At 43.9% G+C, this 25,582-nt stretch overlaps 1 protein-coding gene across 3 annotated transcripts; it reads left to right on the top strand.

Annotated features, from left to right (window-relative positions):
* Nucleotides 1-1,688: 1,688 nt before the first annotated feature.
* On the top strand, nt 1,689-24,984 carry URB2 (URB2 ribosome biogenesis homolog). Of its 3 annotated transcripts, none has more exons than XM_066616696.1 (10): nt 1,689-1,759; nt 2,434-2,570; nt 3,884-4,057; nt 4,754-8,141; nt 10,130-10,290; nt 12,945-13,055; nt 14,975-15,217; nt 16,354-16,444; nt 19,718-19,857; nt 23,499-24,984. In XM_066616696.1, the coding sequence occupies exons 2-10, from the start codon at nt 2,445-2,447 to the stop codon at nt 23,694-23,696; spliced, it is 4,632 nt and encodes a 1,543-aa protein (XP_066472793.1). In that variant the 5' UTR covers nt 1,689-1,759; nt 2,434-2,444; the 3' UTR covers nt 23,697-24,984. The 3 variants fall into 3 exon arrangements, with proteins under 3 accessions (XP_066472793.1, XP_066472784.1, XP_066472804.1); XM_066616687.1 differs by having other exon boundaries at nt 1,718-1,793; XM_066616707.1 differs by lacking the exons at nt 19,718-19,857; nt 23,499-24,984 and having other exon boundaries at nt 1,718-1,793; nt 16,389-16,445.
* Nucleotides 24,985-25,582: the final 598 nt, after the last annotated feature.

Below are 25,582 nucleotides of genomic sequence, written 5' to 3'. Positions count from 1 at the left end.
TCTCACCAATGAGAGAGCCGCCCGTCTCGGCGCTCGGCTGCGAATGCCTGCGGATGGGCTCGGCTCTCTGGGGAAGAGGGTGGAGAGCACGAGCAGGAAGAAGAGCACGTGCACCGAGGGGCCCGGGGAAGGGGCGGGGCCAGAATGGAGCATCTTGGAGCTGCGCATGGAAGCGGCCGCGTGAGTGGAGCGCAGTGCAGGTGTCAGTGGGAGCCGACGCGGAGGGCAAGGGAGGGACAGAGAGCCCAGGCTTAGGCACGTCTACTCAGGAGTAAGTCCCATTGTGTTCTATGGGGCTTATTCCCAGGAAAGTGGGGGTGAGAGTCCACTCCTAGGCATGTATACTCAGAAGTAAGTGTTCAGTGGGGCTTACCCTCAGGAAAGTGTGTCTAGGAGTGCAGCCTGAGAGCCCCTCCTCGCCACTTCTACTCAGGAGTAAGTCCCATTGTGTTCTATGGGACTTACTCCCAGGAAAGTGTGTCTAGGAGTGCAGCCTGAGAGCCCCTCCTCGCCACTTCTACTCAGGAGTAAGTCCCTTTGTGCTCTATGGGGCTTACTCTCTGGAAGGTGTGGGTAGGATTGCTGCCTAAGCTGCCCCTGTCAGTTGTCCTATCAAAAGTGTTTCTTGTTGAGCCCTGTGGGACTTATTCTTAAGCATGTGTTGCAGCTCCAAGTGAGACACAGATAAGTCAGGGCAGGTTTGAGCCAAAAATCATGGAATGTTCTGTGACCCTCCAATAAGTTGGGGGTTAAACTTAGGAGAGTGTCTGACTAATTTTGTCTGATTTTACCTGAGGCCAGATCCTGAAAAATAACCTGCCAGTCATTGTTATCTAAGGACTGTACAGTCTCTAATTTATTAAAAATTTAGTAAAAGATCATAAGATACATTTTTATGCATTAACTTTTTAAATTCAGATTTTTGCAACAATTTTGTGAGCACTGTCAGAGTAAGTGCACGTCAGACATTATACCAGTAGACCCATTAATCAAATTCTTCTTTAAGGTGCCTGGTGTGTTAAGCCAGAGGCTTAACGTATAACATACAGCATACAGCATATTGTATACCCTTGATGGAAAAACAGTACACTCCTTCTATCTGGGATGGTCATCCTCTTCCACTGAGTGTGCAGCTTTGGGAGGGACGCACATGGAGCGGTGGGGGAGGAAGGGGACACCCACCTAGCCAGCCAGATCAGCTGAATCAATCCTGGTGATCAATGGGTTGACTGATGTCGCAGCCAGGTCACCCTCACATCTACATATAACACATAACTGTGAGTGTACAATTCGGTTCAGTGGAGAGACATGAGAGTGAGCAAGCGCAGCTGCACATAGTTGCAACCCTGTTTACTCAGAAGTAGACTCATTGCTTTCCATGGGTGTTCTTAAGTAATGGTGTGCTGAATTGTAGCCTCAGACTTTGTTTCAGATGGAAATGAGGACTACATCCTGGTATTTTAAAAACCAGACCTCTGCCAAACATTTGCAAATAGGAGAGAAGGTGCAGAAGGGTTGGGTGTGATCCTGCCAAAGAGAATGAGGCTTGCTTGATTTAAATGGAAGTGTTAAGCCGTGGCTTTCTTTTTTTTCCCCAGGAGGAGTGAAAAGGCTAATTTTGGCTGCAGCTTACAGCATTGTTGCTCTGGAGACTAATTGCCCTCTAATTGTCTCTGTTGTCCTCTTGCTCTCCTCTGGGCTTCTCCTGGCTGCTGCAATGTGCCTGAGCAGCCCTGACCTCTGAGTGACTACAGACAAAGTGAGGAGATAATTTACACCTGATTTATTACTGGGTGAGACAGTTCAGTTGTCTAAAAGTGCATCTGTATCCTTATCTCTGTGGTGATTGTTTTGAAGTCAGCTTAGGGCCTGATCCTGATTGGGGAAGAAGAGAATGTCCACTTTTTCTGTTAGAGTGCTTATGAGGTTGTGGCCAGTGCTTTCTTGTGGCATATCCTGGTGTATCTTTTTTCTCATTCTGTTTTTCAATTTCTAGTTTAATAAAAATCAGAAAGTGCTGTAGCATGTATATAGGTTTTTTTTAAGTGTTAGAGGCACTTGATATACAGTGTCTTAGACTGAAATCCTATACCCATTTACCTAGGAGTAACTGAACTTTGTGAGATTTACTTCTAAGTAAATATGCATAGGATTGCACTATTAGTAATATTTACAACAGGAGAGGGGCTTGAAATAGTCTTGTTTCGGGTCGCCTAATGAACTTATAGGAGAAGTGACACTTGGCTTAGGGACTTCTTAATTCATACCTAGCCACTGTGTTACCCAAGATCCATATCAGTTGATTCTAGAAACCAAAGTAAATATATCAAACTACCTGAAAGAAATGCTCTTGTGGTAAAAATAAATTATATATTTGCAGCGCAAATAATGCTTATCTCTATGAACATTTAAACAAATGTTTAATATTTTTAGGTGGTATTGCCATGGCTGCTATTTATTCTGGCATTCACCTAAAGCTGAAAAGCTCAAAGACATCTTGGGAGGACAAGCTCAAGTTGGCTCAGTTTGCATGGATTTCTCATCAGTGTTTTCTTCCAAACAAAGAACAAGTAATGTACTGTATTTTCCTAATTGGGGGGGGGGGCGATATTTCCAAAATGCTGGTTGAAATGGTTTTTGTAAATAAGAAGCTTTGATTTAATAGGTGACCTGTACCATAGCCATTTTATCTCTTCTCATTCATTTCCAGCTTAAGCAACTATTGTTTTGGTACTTGAACAATCCCTTTCATGAAATGAAAGTTTTCTTTTATTATATTTGTGATAAGCTGTTTTCATTCCAATACTGTACTTATTGTTGTTGTATTTCTATAAATACGTGTATCATTTTTGGAAAACTTGAGTTTCTATCAATAATTTTCTCTCCACTCATTTTTGTGCAGACTCTGCTATCTTGTTTTTCTTAAAAATATTTCAGACATGTCAGGTTGAGCGTACTTTGTAGGACAAAATAGTTTTCTAAGTGTAAAATACCTGTAAACAATGTACACTGAGATTTCCAGAGCCATTACTAACGGCACAGTTCTGTTCATGTTTACTCAGAAGTAAGTTTGGGGTTTACTCCCAAGTGAATATGCATAGGACTGCATTCTTAATATATTGATTGCTATTTTCTTAAAGGCATGAGCTGGTCACAGTTATGCAATTAAGATAGTCCCTTTGATATCAGTGGGAGAGTTAAGCATATTCTCATCTCTCTTTTACTGAAATTAGTGAGACTCAGGGTGCAATCCTGACCTGCACTGGAACAAGCAGACTGACTGGCCTGCATTGTATCCATGGTGGGTTTGGTGCAGGCTGGGGTGCAACTTGGAGTAACAGGATTTTAGTCTTCTTACCATGAAAAATGCTTTAGGCAGCCGTATGGGGCTATTTGCATCTGCACCAGTGATTTCATGGGCACAAATCCGAACTGCCCAAGTAATGCAGCTCAGGCCAGGGACAGGAGTTAGGATCTGGCCTGCATCACCACAGCTGGTCCCACTCCCCTCCCAGGCTCAATCCGCCCCTGGGCTGACCGCCCCACACCTAGAAAAGCCCACTCCCTGCCTTGGTTCCTCCCTCCGCCCTCTCTAATCTTCCCAGGCTGGCACAAACCTGCTGGCTCCTCCAAGGCCAGCATGCATCTATGCGCTGGCCTGTCCTACTCCCAAGTCATCCTAAATGTGGTTTACAACATTTTTTTTGCAATGGGGGCCAGCACAAGGAACTTTTGCTGGCTGGGGGCGTGGGCTTTTGGATTGTGCTGTTAAGTGCTTACCTATAGTTTAGCTGTACTTTCAGCAATAGAGCTGCATCTTATGCCTTGAAACTTCTTTCCACCTTTAGATGATCTAAAATTATAATTGTTTTTTGGAACACAGGTGTTACTGGACTGGGTGAGTCATACTCTGGTTTCTTGTTACAAGAAACTTAAATTGTCAGATGAAATAATTGAGAAGCTTTGGCTGTACCTGGACAACATTCTTCATAGTAGAAAACTGCAGAATCTTTTCAAGGATGGAAAAACAATCACCCTGCGTTTTTCAATTGCACAGGTAACTCAAGATGTATGTATGTATGTATTGTCCACAGTATGGGTGAACTTGATTCTGCTGAGTCATGCCTCCTGCCTCTCCATCATAATTTTCCCTACGCTTCTCTCTGCTGATCTTAAATGTTTCCTTGCTGCTGTCTTCTCTGACTGCTGTGATCCTTAAGATACTAAGCTGTAGCCTAAGTATAATGGAAAATGCATGTTGTATTCCCCACTTGCTACTGCACCTCATTCAGTCCCCTGGAAAGTCTCTCCTGTATATACATAAACTAGCCGATGGACTACAGAAGCGCATGGGAGTCTCTTTTAGACTAATAATAAGTAAAGGCCTAATGTTGTAAATCTTTCTTAGGAAATTCAACTGACATACCAGAAAGCTAATTTCGTAAATTTTTGAAAACACATTTTTATGGTTTTAGGGCATAAGTGACACCTGTTAAGAGCTTAGAGTAAAACATCACCAAGGCAGGATTTTCTGTAGAGAAACTGAGACTATGCTAAGTAGAGGAGAGAATCTTCATTTTTTGGAAGCACTAATCAAACATCAATGGGGTAGCCTAGTACATAATAAATAAGAGGTGATAGATGTGCATAACCAAAGTCAAATAGCATGCCAGAAGGCACTGTCATTTGGAGCAAAATTTCTTTTGTGGAATATTGACCGTGAATAATTGTTTCTTCTTTGTTTAATTTTCAGGTGATAAATGAAAGGCTTTCCATTGCTTACACTCAAAAAACCATGACAAATATCAGCACAGTGCTAAGTTGTTGTAGCATTATCCTTTCTACAGCTCCTCTCTCTATAGTTTATACTGCAAAATTTGAGCTGCTGGTAGATCTTCTAAGTAAGTTGTCCTGGCTAACCTGTTGGCAGTTGTCATTGAAAGATGCTGTGTCCTCCCAGTTGTTTGAAGTCCTCCAGTTGACCTTCAGGCAGTACCTCTCGATTCAGAGGCAGCAAGCCAATGCAAACCGTGTATTTGGACAAGTGACTAAACACCTGCTTCAGCCATGTCTACTTCTGAGACATTTGCTCACAGCTGGAGCATGGACGCAGGCAGATGATGGCTGCATCCGTCAGCATGTGAGCAGGGAAATCCGCAACTGTGTGGAGACTTTGCTGAAGGATGGCATTTTCCAGTCAGAGCTCTTGTTGTCCTACCAAGAAGAGTTGTTGCCTGAGAAGGAGTCCCACAACCTAAAGAAAGGTGCTTTGAAAAATCTCCTACTGCCAGTCAGAACAATCCAGACAGCATTAAGGGATGATGATTTTTGTCAGCCAGCTCTTCATGGGAAAGTGGTAGCAAATTCAGTGCCTCTGCTTTTTAAGCTCTTTCTGGAGTCTTATAGTAAGGCTGAAAACCACCTCATCTGTTTTCACATACTCACAAGACTTTTTGGCTGCCTAAAGATTTCTTGCCTACAAGAGGATCTGCGGAGTGATCAGCTTCTTCCCTCAGAATGGAGCCCAGAGCTCCTTGCAGTGGAGCAGCTTCTGAACTCTGTGCTGAGCAGCAATATCTATAACGTCGCTGTTGACCGGATCCGGCACAAGGAAGTGCAGTTTCATTTTTACCGCCAGTTGGCACAGATGCTGGTGAACCACTCGCAAGCTGCCATACCTGCCTGGTATAGGTGTCTTAAGACCTTGATCTTATTAAATCATTTGATTGTGGAGCCTGATTTGGATGACTTGGTGGCCTCAGCATGGATTGATGCAGAAGTCTGTGAGCCACGTACAAATAAGGCACGGGAGGCTCTTGTTAATGTGCTCTTCCAGACTTATGCCAAGTTGAGGCAGTTCCAGAAGCTCTTTCAGGAGGTTCTGAATGTTGTCTGCCGTCCTGCTGCAGAAGAACTGAGGCTCCCAATTCTGCCTGTTGGTATCAGAACCAAGCTCTGCGACTGCCTTCTGGATCTGCCACCCAATCAGATACTGGACATCGTGTCTCTTATACTGGAGAAATGCAAGACTTTTATTATTCCAGATGTCAAGGGTGATTCCGACATGGTCTTGAAGCTTCATTCCATGAGTTCACTGCTGCATTCCATCCTCTTCAACATGAGGAGTTTAGATGATTCCACCCCGTTACTTGTTGTATGTCGTACTCAAACTCTGATGGAAATGATGCGGGGAGAGGTCATCCAGGCTTTGTTCAAGTTGCTGAAGAATTGCCTAGCAGAGGAAGCAGAACTAGAGCTTTGGGAAGAGAAAGTTGGTGACTCAGCTCTCCTCCTTGCTTGTACCTGGGTAGCGACTGATACTCTGTTTGATTTAAACTGCAGCAAATATACCTCCCCATTAACCAAAACAGCCTTTGCTGTTGGGGATTCCACTATAAACTGCTGGGATTTCTCAGTTTTTCTTCCTGGCTTGGCAGTACAGTACTGGGACAGGGTAGTTAAGCTTCTAGGAAGTTCGTCCTCAGGGAGTAAATACTGCATAGAATGGCTGGTGCTTCAGAAAATGAAGATGGTGTTGATGCATGCCAGTTCTCAGACAGAGGCATTGTGTCAGACTTTGCAGCTTGCTGCTGGTTTTATCCTTCACTCTGGAAAACTTTACATGAACAGAGAGAAACCTGAGCCCTGGGATGGCAATGCAGGCACTGTAAATAGCCTCACTTACCCGGCTGCACACTGGCACCTTGTAATCTCGAATCTTCCAATCCTGTTTCCCTATTTTTCTCTGAATGATACACTGTATGTTGCAGATGTGCTGCTGAAGACAGTGTTGGTAAGCCAAGTGCAGGAGACGTCTGTTGACCATGATGATGATTCCTTAATCACAGTTGAAAAAATATCTGAAGATTTTCTCCGCAGTCCTCTTCTTCCAGAAATGCGGGTGTTACACTCTACTTTCATAAGCCACATTGTTCAGCATTGTGCGAATGTGCTATATCCTGCTGTTCAGAACCTTGCCCATCAGCCTCTTCGACAGCTGTCTGCAGAAAACATTCCATGGTGTGATGTGGTCCCTTGTGGCCACGTTGTCAGCTCCGAATCCAGTGATGAATCTTCTATGTGTTGGACAACAATGGAGGAAGTTGCTCAGAATATACTGGCATTAGTGAAAAGGAGATCTTTTGTTACCTTGGAAGAGGAGCACATCAAAAGACTTATGAATTTACTAGAGATCATTTCATTACTGAATCTGGACTGCCTCTTTCCTTTGGACCATGCTCGGTGCTTCGTTTTGCTGGCTTCTTTGGCTGTCAACACCAGAGCAAGTGTTGCTTGCAGTGACTTATCTTTGAAGTTGCTGGCCACCTGCTTTCACCTCCTAGCATGCCTACAGACTGGCAGAAATGTAAACGCACCCTTCAAGATTTGGCATGGCAGTGATGTTCTTGAGGCGATCCTGACCTCCATGTTTGGCACCTGCAGGACTTTTGCCAGTGTTTTGATGACTGCTCCTTGGGACAGATTCCTTCACAGAATCCAAGTCTTTTTGGAACGTTATCTTCAGGTCATTCTTGAAAGGAGGCAGAGTGTGAAACAGAACATGGAAAAGGTCACGTCTTTCCTAGCAACGTGCCGGCTGTCAGCTGTCAGAGATAAACACTCTGAGACTTGGAGCCCTGCAGCTGATCAGCTTCTGTTGGTAGCACTAACTGCACAGTGTCACGTTCTGACTTGGCATCTCCAGCAGCAGCAGGGCAAATGGCAGGCTTCAGGAATGCTTCCTGTCTTGCTTGAACAGGCAGTGCTACAGACTGGAGCAGCCATCCAACTCTGCCTTAGAAATAGCACAAAAGGCCAGCCATTGCCTTTAGCGTTCATACCCTGTGTTACGACTCTCCTGAAAGCTGATTCTTCTTGTGCATATACAGCAGGACTTGCAGCTGGGGATGATAAGCAAAGTAATCCTAAGGAGCCAATACAATACCAGCAGCTTTCACATGGTGAATTGTACCAAAGATTTTACACTCAGATATTGAGAGAACTTGACTTGGCAAGTGGCAATGTCCGGTTTCTTTCCTCTGCATTGCAGTTCTTAACTGTCTTCTGCTCTATGCCAGACTTGTATCCTGGGCAGGAAGCCTCCATTGTTGTATTTCACTCCATCAGAAAACTACTTGCAGGTATGGCATTGCAATCCTCCTTATTTCTCCACCTGTCTGGCAAATATGAGTGCATGGTGGCAAATTAAAACCATTAAAAGTGGTCTATTTAATGAGGCTGGGCTTGAATGTATCTTGGCTTCCAAATCAAGGGAAGATTGAGGGTGGCATAAAAGGTTATTGCAGAGTTTCTGCAATAGTGGGCAACAATTGCATATCTCAACAACTTCTTTCTTGTAGAAGCTTCCTGGCTCTTGTTTCTGTAGCCCATCTGCCTCAAAACCAACATCTTTGCAGTCCCATCACAGACTGTAGATATGGTCATGATGCAGGATCTGGGAGCTGTTCAGAGACCTTAAAATCTGAACATCCTCAAAGTTCCTGAGGCAGGAGAAGCTGGACTTCCCACAGTTCTCCTTAATATGTGTGAACACATGAAGCTGCCTTATACCCATTAGACCAGTCATTTAGACCCAAATCCTAACCAGTTTTCCAGCACACTCATAGCTGTTCCAATGGGACGTGTGCTGCATCCTGCAGTTGAGTGGCACTCACGGAGGCCTCCTCAAAGTAAAGGAATGTTTATTCCCTTACCTCAGAGCTGTATTGCCCTTATATTAGTGCTGGAAAGTGGGTTAGGATTGTGCCCTTAGTGTAGTATTGTTTTTACTGCCTGACTGGCAGCTGGTCACTAAGGTTTCAGGCAGGAATCTTTCCCCACTCTTATCTGGAGATGCCTGGGAATGAACCTGGAATCTTCTGCATGTAAATTATGTTCTGGCACTCAACTACATCCCTTAATTGAAAGGGATAGGTCCAGTGAGTTTCATGGCTGGGTGGGCATTTGGACCCAGTGGGCTCTCCAGTTTACTCTTAACACGAAACATTACATCACACTGACTAATGTCATTAGTAACATTAGGCCTGTGACAGGAAAAAGGCTGTACCCAGATAAAGAGGTAGTTATCTAGGTAGGTGGGTGTTTATGCAAATGATGAAAGGTATAAAATATGGTGAGTGGGGGGGTGGTGGTTAGTGGTGGAAGATGTTTCATGCCTGAAAAGCATCATTAAGATTCATCTAAATCCATTCTATTATTCTGAAGATGAGGTAACATCTAACAGTACAGGTGCAACCTTGCTATACACTGATTTTTTTATACATGAATTTGACTCAACACGAATGGCCACTGCAAATAAGAAGGAATGTGCTGATCCATGGTAAAGGGGAAAAATGAATCTCTTTAAAATCAGTTTTAAAATTGCTTTTCTTATTATTGTAAAGAGAGTCATGCAAGGGATTGCAAGTATAACCTAATTATCCACAGATTTTTTTTATCTCAACGTGATGAGAAAGGCCCTTTAAATTAAAAAAAACCAGTCATTTAACAATAACCTTGTTAATGCAATCGCTGCGCATGAACTGGAGGTTGTTCATGACTTTGTGTACCTTGGCTCAACGATCTCCGACACTCTTTCTCTCTATACCAAGCTAACCAAACGCATTGGTAAAGCGGCTACCACGTTTTCCAGACTCACAAAGAGGGTATGGTCCAACAAAAAGCTGACGGAACATACCAAGATCCAGGTCTACAGAGCTTGCGTCTTGAGTGCACTTCTGTACTGCAGCAAGTCATGGATGCTTCGCTCACAACAGGAGAGGAAACTGAACGCTTTCCACATGTGCTGCCTCCGACATATCTTTGGTATCACCTGGCAGGACAAAGTTCCAAACAACACAGTCCTGTAACGAGCTGGAATCCCTAGCATGTATGCACTGCTGAAACAGAAACGCCTGCATTGGCTTGGTCTGACTTAACATCACAAAGATCAGCAAGGCTTTTTTAAATCACTGGAGCAAAGGGACTTTGTTTTTTAAATTGGTTTGCTTTTGTGTGTTTTTTGCCATTCATTTAAGTTCTGGGAATGAAGCCTCCCAAATAATAAGACTAAGCCTGTATTCTGCAAATCTAAACTTCTCAGTTGACTGTTTCTCTTGAACTTCTGCAGGTCCTGGAGTCACGATCCAAGTGATTCAAGATCTAGAAATACCACTAATGGAATTAGTTGCCCAGCTGGTGGGGCACTGTAACACAGATGACTTCTGCATCATGTTAAGGCTGGTGCTCGAGGGGCTAGATGTTCGCAGTGTTTGGAAGCAAAACACTGAGGTAGGGGACTTGATTTACTTTTCTTTTAACTGTGTAACCTCTCATGAATCTGTGGTGATCAGTTCCCATCCTACTCCTTTGCTCTTCCATTTCAAGAGGAGAAATCTAGGTGTATAGCTTTGAAATTTACCTATACAAACATACTGTCTTGTGCTGAGTCAGACCATTAATCCCAGCCTTGTCTATTCTTGCTGGTGTAGATCTTTGGAGAGGGGCTGTTGCTCATTGATGAAGCACACTGAAAGTCTCTGGCTCAGTCCTTTGGCATTCCCAGGAAAGACTTCTGTCAGAAACTGCAGTAGGCAATACTGGGCTAGAGGGACTCATGGTCTGACCCAGACAGCTTTGTATGTTCCCAGCCGTGTTGCCCATGTCCTTTGTAGGTAACTATGCTAGGGACCTGGTAGCTTTTACATGTGCGATGTGTGGTGAGCAGCAGGAGCCTTTCCCTAGAAAGCCTTTCCCCTTTCACGTGTGAACATCCCAAGTGGAAACTAAAGCCAAGTCTCTCAAATCCAATTTGCTGTTTAAGGTGTCATAACACTTGAATTCCATCAAATAAGGCTGCATTCTTATATACACTTCCATAATAGTGAGTCTCTGAATATAGTGGGATTTACTTCCAAGTAAAACTGTAGGATTATGGTGAAAGTGGCTCCAAAATCAGACTTTGTCTGAGGCTCAAATGTGGGAACTTGAAATTATGGGACTGATGTCGAGGAAGTCACTTTGAGATTTCTGCACATCCCTCTTTTTAAATTTTTGGTACCACATGCAAGTTTGTGCATGATTTATCAAAAATTAGCATAACTGTAGTTCCAGATAGTGTAGCTTGCTGTGTGTGTATGTACACAATTTTAATTTTTGCTCAAGCTATGCTTTTTCCATGGTTGATTAAACTGCCAGATGACTTATATCTACTTTGTGATAATGCATGACATTAATGAGGTTTGTAAAGTATTGTAGTTTAATCTGATAATGTGGCTCAGTATGATGGTTTATAACAATGAAGGGTTCTGCAAAATATGCAGAAAAACTGGTCCAGATAAGAATGCTGTCAGAGAACTGCAGATAACATGTTTTTGAGTGAGGTGTTTCTTTTATCTTCTTTGCTACCTAGTTCATAAAGTTAAACTTGTAACACACGTCTTGAACTATCTTTCCTCTGGCCAGGGAAAGGCCATATATATTCATCTATAATCTAACTACACAGATGTGCTTTTATATTAGCCAAACTTTGCAACTTCTGAGCCTGAATGTGTACAACACAAATCCATCTTAATTTGTTTTGCTTTGAAGGCCAGTACTTAGTGGAGAACAGGACATGGCAATATTATTATTACAAATATTTATATTTTTTCAACAAAGTGCACAAAGCAGCTTACATAAATAAATAAATGGTTCTGTATCCCAAAATGCCCTGTAATCCAAAAAAACCTGTAGAATAATCACAGCAAACAGCAGCTGGAGAAGATGCTTTGCTGGGGTGAACAGGGACAGTTATCCTTCCCCTGGTCAATGCTACTTTAAAAGGTGTCTGTTAACTGGGGTAGGAAATATTGAAGAACATCTTTAAGTTAGTGCTGGCTGCGCCAAAGGTCATGGACTCAATCTAGAAAAAGTTGGGTCTTCCTAAAACCGCTACCTTCAGCATATGTGCATGATAGCCAGAACGATGAATTTATTTTTTCAGCAAGCTCATCTGTAACCTGCTGTTTTTGTCAACTTTCTTAATTTTAAAGCAATATTATTATTAAGATATTTATACAGGCATGTCCCCATTTCCACAGGTATTCCATTTCGGAACCTCCTGTGGTTAAGTGAAACTTCAGATCTGGGTGAACGCCACCCCCCCACCCTCTGGAGCCAAGTGAAGCTCTGCTCCCCTTGCCTCCGGAGTGTCATCTGAGCCCAGCAGAGGTTGCACACGTCCATCTGCGGCCACTGCCAGGCTCAGACTGAGCCTTTGAATGAAAAAATTCACTTCTGGTTTTTTTGCAAAACCAGAAGTGATTTTAATGCCTTATTAGGCATTAAATGCCTCCCAATGCCTTATAAGGCATTAAAAACATAACTTCCAGTTTTACAAAAAAACTGGAAGTGACTTTTTCATGTAAAGGCTCAGTCAGAGCCTTGCAGATGCCGCAGATGGATGTGTGTGGTCTTTGCTGGGCTCACCCTCTGGAGGTGAGGGAAGCAGAGGACGGCAAGGGGCTGCAAACCCAATCTGTGGATAATTGAATCAGAATCAGAATCACCCTTATTGGCATATGACCCAAAAACAACAACCCAGCAAAAAGCACTGCTGGAAAGATAAGTGAATTTGCAGATAAGGCCCCCCCCCCCCGTATCTCACTTTTCAATTAAAAAGTTCACAAACATGACTGAGAGAAAATCTCAGAGAAAATCAAATATGAATGCTCATGTCCTGTTTCAGGAATAATGGACACAAAGATTATCTGTGTAAGGAAATAAAAATTCTTATATCAAGCAGTCTTGAAAGCTTCACTGTGAGTTTCATTTGCATTGATCTTCATGAGGTCTTGCTGTGCATAACGTTCTGTGGGCTACACTCCTCACTTTCAACTGTTCTGCACATCTCTTATTTTGAGGGGAGTTTCAATGATTGTGGGTTTCCTCTTCATTTTATCCAGGATATATTGTCTGCTCTTACTCTACTCAAAGTGCTGCTTGGATGCCCTTTAAGTGGGGAGAAGAAGAAAGTGTTCTGGCTTTCCAGTCCACAGATAATCACGGCTCTAGTTGTAAGTATCTCCGTTATCAAAATCCTATGGTGAGTTATCAGAAAGAAATGTACTGTAGTCATATCTTATCAGAGCAAGTATGACACTCCCACAAGCCCCAATCCAGTGGCAGTGATGTAAAATGCAGGCCTCCTGTAGTGGGTGGAAAGTAGAGAGCTTCCTTTCATGCTTCTCCACAGGGGAAAGGAAGCAGACCATTCTCCCCCCCCCCCCAAATGTATAGGCTTGTTCTCTGTGCAACTTTTTAATGTGTTGTTTAAATGAGATTGGATGTGCAGGGGGAAGTCACTGAGGTCATTAAAAATTAGTTAACTAGTTCTGGGAGGAGAGAGTAGCTCTTGTCATCGTCATTGTTTAGTTTTTGTTAGGGACTGAATGACTACTTCAGCACTTAGGTTTCACAGTGGAGAGCGTGCATAGATCCCAGTAGCATAAATCAAAAGTTAATAAGTGTTTACAAAAAGGTAAAAAGGCAGGGACGGGAGTATGGAACACTTGCCACATGTTGCAGGTTTCTCTGACTTGTGCAACTACAGGACCTGCAGAACTGCACGTCCTGGATAAGTACAGGTTGGTATCCCTTATCCAGAATTCTGAAATCCAAAGTATTCCAAAAATTGCAGTTTTTTGAGTGTCAGCATGACATCACAAGTGGCAAATTCCACACCTGACCTCATGTGACACAGAAAATGCACAAAATTATTAAGAGTATTGTATAAAATTGTTTTCAGGCTAAAAATAAATTTCGTGTTTCGTCTTGGGCCCCATCCCCAAGATATCTCATTAGGTATATGCAAGTATTCCAAAACTCTGATATCCAAAACACTTCTAGTCTGGTCCCAAGCAATTTGGATAAGGGTTGCCCAACCTGTATGACATTTTCCTAAGTTCAAAATATAATCATTTGGTACTGGGAAAATGCAGTATCCCTACTGCCAAAGTGCAGCCGTCAGATGTCTGGAGACTATGCAAACTTCTGTTGAGCTAAAAAAAAAAAAAGATAGCACAGAGGGGCCTTATAGCACTAGGCATGTCTACTCAGAAGTAAGGCACATGGTGTTCATTGGGACTTATTCCAGGAAAGTGTGTATAAGACTGCAGCTGGGCAGCCCAATCCTGAGCTGCCCGGGGTGCCCAGGCTCAGTGGCACGGACAAGGGCTGCTGCCAGATCCTGCGCCTCCCAAGCAGGGGACTTTCATCCCTTTCCCCCGAGTAAGGGAAGCAGCCCCGTAATGGGGCTACTCACTTTACTGCCGACCAAAGGCACTTGTGTAGGGCACGCAGCCCTTGGATCCTGGGGAGCAGAGCTCCAGAGACCCGCCTCCCTCCCTCCCCCTGGCACGCCTCCAGCCCACCCCCCAGCACATCTCCCCCTGCCCTCTCTCCGCCCCCCACTGTCCTCCCCTCTCCCCAGAACGCCTCCTCTCTGTCCCCGCTTTCCGTGCCACTGCTCAGCAGTCCAGGAGACCACCGAGCCGTGGAAGCTGGGCGACTGCCCTGTGCTAGCCCAGCACCTGCCTGTGCTGGGCTAGCACTGGTGGGAGCCTGGCGTGAGGCTGGCAAACGTGTCTTAAGGCTGCACACTTTCCACACTTTCCTATACTCACTTTCCTGTGAGTGAGCCCCAGTGAACACAATGGAACTTACTTCTGAGTAGAAATGCCTAGGATTGTACTGTTAGTTTCCTATGTCTCATTTGGCATGGACTACTATCAGAAATCATATGTAAACTTATGCAAAGTCAATCTTGAGTTATCTTGGGCGAATTCATCACACTGATATGTGACTGGGCATGCATTTGCTAGCTTTACTGCACTTACGCTTCTGGAAACCCTCCTTCATTGCTTGAAAGCTTGCTTGGATGGAGAAATATGCTCACACATCTTTTTCTATGTTTCTTTTCTTCCTTCGGATATAGGCGCAAACCAAAGAGGCTTCCCAAGGCCAGGTGACGGTTCCAATCCTCATTGTGCCAATACTGGAGACAGTAGCACTCCTTCTACGGCAAGGAGAAGGGATTATCTCCAACCCTCATCATGTTACTCTTGTATTTAACATTTTGTTGATGGTTCCTCTTGACCACCTGAAGACTGAGGACTACAGTAGCATCTTTCTGGGAATTCACGAAGTTCTCTTTGCCATACTACAGTGTCACCCTAAGGTAACAAAGGGATAGTATTACCTTCTTGTGTTAATAAGATCTAGGTTTTCTAAAGTGATTGTAACAATGGAGAGAGGGTCAGGTGCTACCACTGGAATGTCTGTTTAAATTGCATGTGGTCCCCTAACTTGTTCCCATGTGTTGTCCAGCTAAGTGTTGTCATTCCCCTCTCCAGCAACTGCGCCTCTGACTTACTCAAGGGCTCCTGCAGGTGGTGAAAGGGGAGAGGTACCCCACCAACTATACCGAAATGAGCATTAGGTCTTCCAGGGGTACCTAAATCAATAGTCTGCCACCCCCCTTTTGTAATTTTCCCAAGATCACTATGCTTCCCTCCCAAAGGGTTAGGGGGTAAAGCCCTCACTGGTGTCTCAGATTGGTAGTTCAGAAAAATGGCCAAACATTGATACAAAGAAGTACATCTTTCCCTGTGAGTTTGAATCAGATTTGAGTCTTGCAGTCTTGCCTGTGAAATAAGAAGTCAGTCGATAGACATTCTCCATAGTGGTGGACCTCCCCAGCCCCATGCCCAGAGCAAAAGTTTGCAATAGTGCCCCGTGGGCTGTCGGCGTCTCCCATGCGCAAATCCACCCCCACCTCACCTGAGGCTCATGGAACCTGAGCCTGCATCAGGGAAGCCTCTTGGAGGTTCTCCAACACTATAAACCGGAAAACTGGAAGCACAGTTTCCTACCTTGTCGGGAGCCTCAGAGAGGCTTCCGCGGGGTCCTAGAGGCTCACCTCTGGGGCATTTGCTTCCCTCATAGACTTGCACCCCCCATAGACTTCTATGGTAGTCTGCAACTGAATCTCCAAATGTTGTAGAACAGATACTTTTCAGCTTGAGGTACATGAAATTCTGTAGAATTTGAAGGGTCTTCTTGCTTATGTACAGGACTACTGGACTAAGTTCTTTTGCTTTTGTTGCTGTTACAGATTTCTGTAAATTCTAGTCTTCAAAGCAGTATAACTCTAAGCTTTGCTTCCACACCCTTTTTGTATTTGATTTGTGTATGTGGAGAGATTTCTGAATCTCTAAACTTGAAATGTAGGTTTGTGGTCTCATATTAGATGTGTTTAATGTAGTGATTTTCTTTTACTAAAGTCCTACAGTGTCACATTAATTGTTTTTGCAGGTGATGTTAAAAGCAACTTCATCTTTCTTAAACAGTTTTCATAGACTGGTTGTTTCCATTATGCATGAAGGACGACAGAAAGGAGACAGAGGTCTGCTATGTATTGTTTTTTCCTTGTTACATCCCTCAACCACCCCAGACTAATCAGTCTGTGTGTGCACAGAATTTCAGATGTGTATATTGGCCTCTTGTGTGCTCAGAACTGAGGCAATTATGTGCATATATTTGAATCTTTGCATGTAGGATTGAGGTGAATGGGAAAGTTTCACCTTGGAAAATGGGAAAGCACTTGCAAGAGTTCCTTGTACACACTGGAGCGTCTGTGTCTTTTTGGGTGGGAAACTGCGTTTTAATTGCCTGCAGTCTGCAACACACAGTCAGAATGGATAGTAGACTGTTTCTTCACTTCTAACTAGGGCTTTTTCATTCCTTGGGGAGTGTGTACTAAAACACAAATAGGTTGGAAAATATAATTGTAAAATTTCTTGTTTTTCTGCAGTCTCATTTATTCCACCAATCAATGAACAAACAAGAATGTTCACACGTATGTTTATTTTCTCCTTTTAAATTAAGAGCTGAAATTTACTTTGTATAGATTAGGATAGAATCAAGATGACGCTATTTCATTCTTCTAAACGAAGGGTCTCCAAACCCCAGTCCGGGGGCCAGATGCAGCCTGTGACAAGCCTTTGTCCGGCCCACGGTAAGTTTCTGATCCCCTGCAAGCATCTGGCCCGCTCAACCAAATGTGACCACAGCTGTGCTCCCGTTGCCTTTGGAGGGTGTTCTGAGGGCCAGGGAGGCCATGCACCTCCCTTCAGAATGCCTTCTTTGTATTGGCAACCTTCAGTCTCGAAAGACTATGGTATCGCGCTCTGAAAGGTGGTTCTGGCACAGCGTCTAGTGTGGCTGAAAAGGCCAATCCGGGAGTGACAATCCCTTCCACACCGGGAGCAAGTGCAGTCTGTCCCTGGTCTGTCTCCCTGGCTATGGGCCTTCCTTCTTTGCCTCTTTGCCTCAGACTGTTGGCAAAGTGTCTCTTCAAACCGGGAAAGGCCATGCTGCACAGCCTGCCTCCAAGCGGGCCGCTCAGAGGCCAGGGTTTCCCACTTGTTGAGGTCCATCCCTAAGGCCTTCAGATCCCTCTTGCAGATGTCCTTGTATCGCAGCTGTGGTCTACCTGTAGGGCGCTTTCCTTGCACAAGTTCTCCATAGAGGAGATCCTTTGGGATCCGGCCATCATCCATTCTCACGACATGACCAAGCCAACGCAGGCGTCTCTGTTTCAGCAGTGAATACATGCTAGGGATTCCAGCACGTTCCAGGACTGTGTTGTTTGGAACTTTGTCCTGCCAGGTGATGCCAAGGATGCGTCAGAGGCAGCGCATGTGGAAAGCGCTCAGTTTCCTCTCCTGTTGTGAGTGAAGAGTCCATGACTTGCTGCAGTACAGAAGTGTACTCAGGACGCAAGCTCTGTAGACCTGGATCTTGGTATGTTCCATCAACTTCTTGTTGGACTAGACTCTCTTTGTGAGTCTGGAAAACGTGGTAGCTGCTTTACTGATGCGCTTGTTTAGCTCGGTATCGAGAGAATGAGTGTCGGAGATCGTTGAGCCAAGGTACACAAAGTCATGGACAACCTCCAGTTCATGCTCAGAGATTGTAATGCAGGGAGGGGAGTCCACATCCTGAACCATGACCTGTGTTTTCTTCAGGCTGATTGTCAGTCCAAAATCTTGGCAGGCCTTGCTAAAACAATCCATGAGCTGCTGGAGATCTTTGGCAGAGTGGGTAGTGACAGCTGCATCGTCGGCAAAGAGGAAGTCACGCAGACATTTCAGCTGGACTTTGGATTTTGCTCTCAGTCTGGAGAGGTTGAAGAGCTTTCCATCTGATCTGGTCCGGAGATAGATGTCTTCTGTTGCAGTTCCAAAGGCCTGCTTCAGCAGGACAGCGAAGAAAATCCCAAACAAGGTTGGTGCAAGAACACAGCCCTGCTTCACTCCGCTTCGGATGTCAAAAGGGTCTGATGTGGAGCCATCGAAGACAACAGTGCCCTTCATGTCCTTGTGGAAAGATCTGATGATGCTGAGGAGCCTGGGTGGACATCCAATCTTGGGGAGAATCTTGAAGAGGCCGTCTCTGCTGACCAGGTCGAATGCCTTCTAAAGACTTGAAAACATCACTTCCTGACTTTCCTGAAAAACCAGAAGGGATGTTTTTGGGCTGTCTGAAGGCCTTAGGCTTTCTGAGGCTTTCTAATGTATTTATTTAAATTTTATATTTAAAATTTGTTTATTTTTCTGGCCATCAACACCATGCCAGATATTTGATATGGCCCTCTGGCCTAAAAGTTTAGAGACCCCTGTTCTAAACTAATATGAAGGATTAAATTTACTGCCCAATCTACATAGGATTGGACTATAAGTTTACTACTTCATATTAGTTTAAAACAGGGGTCTCCAAACTTTTTGGCCAGAGAGCCGCATCAAATATCTGTCATGGTGTTGAGGGACAGAATAAAAATTTAAATATAAAATGCATGTAAATAAATCAGAGATGGAACTTAGATGAGTGAATGAATGAATGGGCTCATTCATTCAACCTCTCTGGCCCTTCAGACCAGACACAACCCTCCAGACGCAACCAGAGCGCAGTTCTAGTCATGTTCAGCCATGTGGGCCAGAGGCTTTCAGGGGACAAGAGGCTAGCCATGGACTGGATAGAGACTTGCCGCAGGCCGCATCTGACCCCCAGGCCGGGGTTTGGAGACCCCTGGTTTAAAAGAATGAGATGGTGTCATCTTAATTCTACCTTAATGTCTCCCTGTCCATCACTGGACCCACCATGGCCACTGGAGCAGGTAAATGCAGTGGTGGAAGTTGGGAGGGAGAGGAACAGGGAGTGGGGAGGCTACGGAAGGGTGTGGATCCATTGGTGATGGCACACACTCGGTCCTATCCCATCTGTCAACAGTCTCTCTGCTGCCTTTCTCTCATTGGACTTGTGTGTCAGCTACAAAGCTGGCACAGGTTTGTAGAATGGGAAGCTTATGGTACGGAGATTTAAATCTTTCCCCAGCAAAGCTTCCTGATTCTCCCTCCACACACAGCACGCTCCTTTTCAGTGCATCTGCGCTGGGTGTGAGGGAGTTAGGATTGGGCTCTTAGATTTTTGTAAACATTTAAAACCCTATTTTATTTCTCTGTTTCTAATCACATTTTTGCAAATAGAAGAAGCAATATTTTATTATGCTGATTTTGGTTTCTTCCTGTGTTTGCAAGAAGAAAAAAATCAAGGATTTTAAAAACTCATATAGGTTTTGATCTCAGATTTTAAACTCTTTGTTTTTTGTTTATTTAAGGGAACACAGATGACTTTGAAGTTATAGTGAAATGTGCCCACTTGGTGGAGCGAATGTATAGTTACATTGCTGCAAAAACAGAAGAATTCACAATATTATCTGCCTTCATTGTGGCCCAGTATGTGATTGAACTTCAGAAGGTAAAGACCAGTATTTATCCTGTGGGCATATTGTTTAATTTTAGAAAAAGAGAGATTTATTTTAAGAAAGAGGAATTAAAAACAATTACGTGATTGACTCACATCAGATGTCTTAAGGCAACTGTAGTATTCTACAAAAAGACTCTGGAAACATTTGCAATTTGAGTAAACTGTTCTTTGAACCATTGCATCCTGGCCATACCTCAGAAGTATGCTGTTTCTGTTCATTTAAGATTAGGTTCTTAAGGCCCAAATCCTAACCAACTTTCCAGCACTGGCATAGTGGTGCCAATGAGATGTGTGCTGCATGCTGCAATTGAGTGGCACTCAAGGAGGCCTCCTCAAAGTAAGGAGGAGGCCTCCTTTACTTGTTTACAGGCTTGTGTTAGTTTACAAAAGGCTGAACCAAACTAGTCGTCTTAGATGTTAATGCATATTCGTCTAGTTAGGAGCTTACTTTCACTTTTAAGTAGCAACTCTTAGAGGGCTGATCAAGATCACAGTGAGGCAATAGAGGATATTTAACCTATCAATTCTGCACAGGTTTCCCTCCCCATATGGCAGCTTTGGAGGTGGTAGGATTTTTGGTTGGAAAATGGCATGGTATTGAGAATATCAGTTTTGTGGGTCTGTGGCCAGTTGGTCAATTTTTGGTGGGTTACAAAACAGACAAGGGAGATGAGGCTATGGGCATTAAGGATTAAACAACCTGCTACTTGTAACTGGGCAGCAGTGCTCTTTCCCCCTCCCCCCCATTAATAGCCACAGAGACTTGAGTGGCTGGTAAAGTGAAACACTTTTTTAGGTGGATCCCAACGCTAAAAAGTTTGGGAATCACTGTAGAAGATTAAATACTCTGTGTTATGGTCCTGATTCAGATTGGGCCTGATAATTGATCCCCCCCCTCAGGTGCTATCTCCTGCATTTAACAGCATGCCTGTTTGGGATCTCTAACAGCAGCACTTTAAGCTATGCTCTTTGTGTTACCTTGCGTTCTTGATGCTGATGCTGTTCACCAATGTCAAAACAATTTTTTGTTCTCTGTTTATACATATTAGTACAGCAGCTGTTACTGTTTGCTGTCATAGTTTTGGACACCAATTAGAATTAATTGCAGAAGGAAACTGTTGCAGAATTAGTAAGCTCTTGAAATAGCTTAATAAGGTGCTTATGAAGATATTTCATTTTCTCAGTAATAAAGGTGTCAGGGCAGCTTTTGATGATACGCATTTGTGGTGTGGACTTACTTACCTTGTGCTCCAGCACTGCCAACAAAGCAGACAGTGGCATTGATGGTGGCCCAAGGCATCTCATGGCATAATGTGGGAGCACAGTTGGGCCACGAGACAACTTGACCTTGCAGGGCTAGTAGAATGGGAAGCAGGGCCCCTGGGCTAGTACTAGCCTTTAAAAAGGGCTTTGGGATGGCAGCCAGGGAGGAAGGAGGTTGTAGCAGAGGAAGAATAACTGAGAGCAGACCCAGGAAAGGGAGAGGTCCACCATCCAGGGCTGACCTGGGGATTGAATGGGAGAAGCAGTTGAGCTATGGTCTCTGCTACCTCCATTGCCAGTTCTCATCCCACTTGGGGGGGGGGGGCAAAAAACTCTATGTTCAGAGATAGGCATTTGAGGTCAGGAAGATACCGGCGATTACTCTTGCTGTCAGCCTGGGTTGCTGAGGAAAGCAGGCTAAGGGGTGAGCAAGAAGAAACCTCCTTTATTGGGATGGGGACAGTGACCTATTTGAAGCCCTGTAGTGTTGAGTTGCTGCCCCACTCTCTTGCAGGGAAGAGGAGGACAGTGTTGATCATTTTATTCTTTAAATAACAGTTTATTCTTTTCCACTCCTGCTGTATAACATGTCATAGTGATTCAAAGTTCACCTAATTAGGAAGGAGTTTATTACTTGCCTGAGGAAGAGAAGTAAGGGCCTGGATTTTGATGACAGCCTCTAGTTTAATTTCCACTGCTCTAGGAACTTTGAATGACAAGTCTGGCAGCATGATACTAATTTGGGCTTTTGGGGGACAGACAGAATATATTTCTATGGCAAAAAGACATGATCTCTAGAGGCTTGTCTCAGCAGTAAGATGCTGCTAGGGCTGACATTTTGTTTTGGGTGAGACTGGAAACAGCTAGTGCTGCGGTGGAGAAGGTTCTATCACCAGCTCTGATGACTGGGTTTCCTGGATTCAGGAGATAATAGATATGAGTACCTATCTTGCCTGATGAGGTGCAGAAGTGCACATGTGTGCATGTAATCTTATGCATACTTGAAGTGAAGTCTCACTGTGTTCAATAGGGATTGCTCCTTGGTAAAGGTATTTAGGATCACAGCCAGGATTCGTGTTGGATTAAATTTTGGAATAAAAATAGTGTTGGAATAAAGCAAAGTTGGTCCAGTAAAAGATTTTTGTTCTGTGTCTCCTGCCCTGTCTACAGGTTGAGTCTCATTTGTGAGGGTTTGTGAATGGCAAAAAAAAAAAAAAAATAGCAAATCAATTTAAAAAACAGAGTCCCTTTGCTCCAGTGATTTATAAACATCCTTGCTGAGCTTTGTGATGTTAAGACAGAATCATTAAGATGTCAGTCCAACAATCAGTCTCTCTCCAGTCCCTTAGAAAGGATAATCTTCCTTTCAGGTGTTCAGGGAGAAGGGAGGAGGTCGATTGATGGATTATCAGCTGGCTGCGCTCTCTCTAATTATTGTAAAGGACTGTTTTCCTTTAATTTAAAGGACCCTTTTCATCATGTTGAGATAAAAATCTCTACAACAGTAAGAAAAGCATTTTAAAGGGGTGCATTTTTCCCCTTCTTCAGGGATCGGCACATTCCTTCTCATTTGCAGTGGCCATTCATGTTGAGTCAAATCCTTGTATAAAAAATCAGTGTATAACAAGGTTGAACCTGTACTAACTAAAACTGCAGCTCATATGCTGCACTAGCTTTTTCTAATTTAGACCACACAATATAATGAGGGCTTGGTGTATTCCATGAACATATAACACAGTTGTAGAAACTAGTGGTTATTATAGAATTAATCATGTCTAAGAAGTTTGCTTCTTTAAAAAAAAAAAACCGCATACAGGGCTTTTAAACAGCACTTCCTACTGTGAAGAGACATTGTGGAAAACATTTAACGAAATGACTGAACTGAAAGGAAGTGAAACAAGATTCCTGTTGACCAAGTGGTCCAGTGCAGCAGTTTTCTTCTCCCTGTGTTAATAATATGTAGTTGTGCTTGATCTGTGTACAGATTGCATAATTCTGTGTTTCTTTAGTGGAAAGTTTGGGTTACACTGATGAAATTTTTTAAAACCATTTACTATGTTTAGACTGTGCTTTTCAGTTAAGATTGATGCCCAAAGTTGCTCTTAAAACTCTTCATACACATGTGACTGACTTCTAAACAGCTACCATGTACTTAAAATGATATGCCCAGGCATATGGGGATAACTGATCTTTTCAGTCAATCTTATAAAATTTGGGGTGATATTTTCATTCTGTGATCTGAGTCTTTCTCCAGATGGGATAATAGACAAATACTGTATTCCTTCTCAGCCCTTTCCCAATGACTTGTGTGTTTTTGCTTGTTTTTAAAAAGTGGTAATAAGCTTTAATAAATTATCTGTTTTATCTAGGTGACCTTGCACCCTGCTGTAAAGAAACATCTAACTGAGGGAATCTATCACATCCTGGATCTGTGCATTGAACGTGATCTCAAGTTCCTCAATGCATCTCTACCCATGGGAGTGAGAGAAGTATTGAAGGAGCTGCATCGTGACTACACGCACTACCACAAAGCTCTAAAGCAAGGGGATGAAAAGTACACAGCATGAGCAGTCCTTCCTCTTGATTCAAAATCTCACGGAGGATCCTCTTTCAAGGTGACAATGAGCACCTGCTGTTCAGGGTTTCTGTACTAGTTCATGGCACTTGAGTTAGAGTTGAAGTCCAGGGACCTTGCCAATTTTCAACAAGCATGCATAGAATTCTCCTTTGGCATAGGCAGCTGTGACAAACCTATAGATAGCAAGCAAAATTTATTTCTTAAAGAAACTTATTTAAAGTGTTGTGCCCTGGTGGTTCCAGCTCTCAGATGTGTGGCCTTCTCTGCGCCCACACACCTCATCCTTTTCCAGCCCGCCCGTCATCACAGGCCCTTCCCTTTTGAGGAGGCTTGACCGTCCCCCTGCTCTACCCCTTCCTGCTCTGCGAGCTCAAGAGGGGGGCAGGCCCTTGGCCTCTCCACCCATTCTCCTGGAACATGAGGCCCCATGCCCATCACTGGGGCTCTTGGGGTGCCCCAACCCTGTCTCGCCCCTTCCCTCCTGGGCCGACTCCCTGGCTGTATAAGAGGGTGGCGACAGCTCCTGGGCCCCTCTCTGGCTGCTACCCTTCCCCCTGCCCCATGGGTGTCAGGACAGCCACCAAGGTGGATGAGAGTCATTCTGTGCCTGCTGTTACTTGGCCTGGGCACCAGCCTCTGACATCAAAGCATGGGCGATGGCCCAGGAGGCTCTGGGGCTTCCCAGCAGTCATCATGCTTCTGTGCCTGCACCCCACCGCCAACCAGGGAGGCCATCGCCTCCCCAGCCAGAGGCAGCGCATAGCGAGCCAGTTCCCTGCTGGCTGCTGTGCTTGGCAACTGGGTGACAAAGACCGGGCTTGCTGCTGTGGCACTCTGGAAGCCAGCTGAGGTGCTTCCTGCATAGCGATGCTGCTCCTCACCCCCACCTGGGCTCTCCAGGAGTGGTAAGTCAGAGGTTGGGGGTGGGCGGACAGGCCCAAACCCGACATAAAGAAAGTAATATTAAAATATTTGTGCATTGCAAAGATAGAGATCAGTTTCATGAAGTCAGTGATCAAGAGCTGGCTGTGCATTTCATGACAGAGGTAGAGATCTCTTCCTTCCTTCCTTATGCCTGTACATTATTTGCCTTTCTGTACTGTTTTTGCACATACTGTAAGAGATGTGCCCAAATCCTCAGGAGACAATGCAGCTCTTTTGTTGCAGGCAATCATCATTTGTACTAAACATAAAAGATTCACTTTTTAAAATTATTTATGTTTTATATTTGGATCAAGAGTTTTTGTTTAACTATGAAATGATTTAATAATTGCTAAACTTACAGATTAAAAAAAACAAACCTGAGTTGTGTCTCTTCTTGTTAATCAAACAGATTCTAGTGAAATTCAGTCTTGGAAATTCTGATATTCCACGCATACGTGCATTTTGCCACTGGTTTGTAATGTTGGAGCAGAGGATTACTTACTTCACTATGCTACCTTTTCAATATTGCTTGACAGTACAATATTTGAAACTTCAAGTTCTTGCTTTAAAGGGTAACTGGGGAGGTCAAAGGAGGTTGGGGAATATATGGAGCAGGGGTGAATAATCATACTGAGCCACCCTGAATCATAATTTGTTTGTCGCATTTGTATCCTTTCACAGAGCCATGTATGTCCACCTTATTCTATAACAACTCCGTAAAGTTAACCTCAGAGGCAGGAAGTGGCCCATAATCCTCAAATGACTTTCATGGCCAAGTCAAAATTTGAATCTAGATGTTTCTAGTTCCAGTCTAACACTTTATCCATGGGCAGTCTTTTAGAAAGCTGCTCTATACACTTTGAGAAATATTTGCCAAAATATGTTTTCTTAGGTTCTTCTGCCCTCTTGTGCCTAAGTCACAAAACCACAATGGTTTAACTTTTGAGCTTC

This window comes from Tiliqua scincoides, chromosome 1 (genome assembly GCF_035046505.1).
Source record: "Tiliqua scincoides isolate rTilSci1 chromosome 1, rTilSci1.hap2, whole genome shotgun sequence".
NCBI lineage: Eukaryota > Metazoa > Chordata > Lepidosauria > Squamata > Scincidae > Tiliqua > Tiliqua scincoides.
The sequence above is the reverse complement of the archived record's forward strand: the minus strand, read 5'-3'. Positions and strand labels throughout refer to the sequence as shown.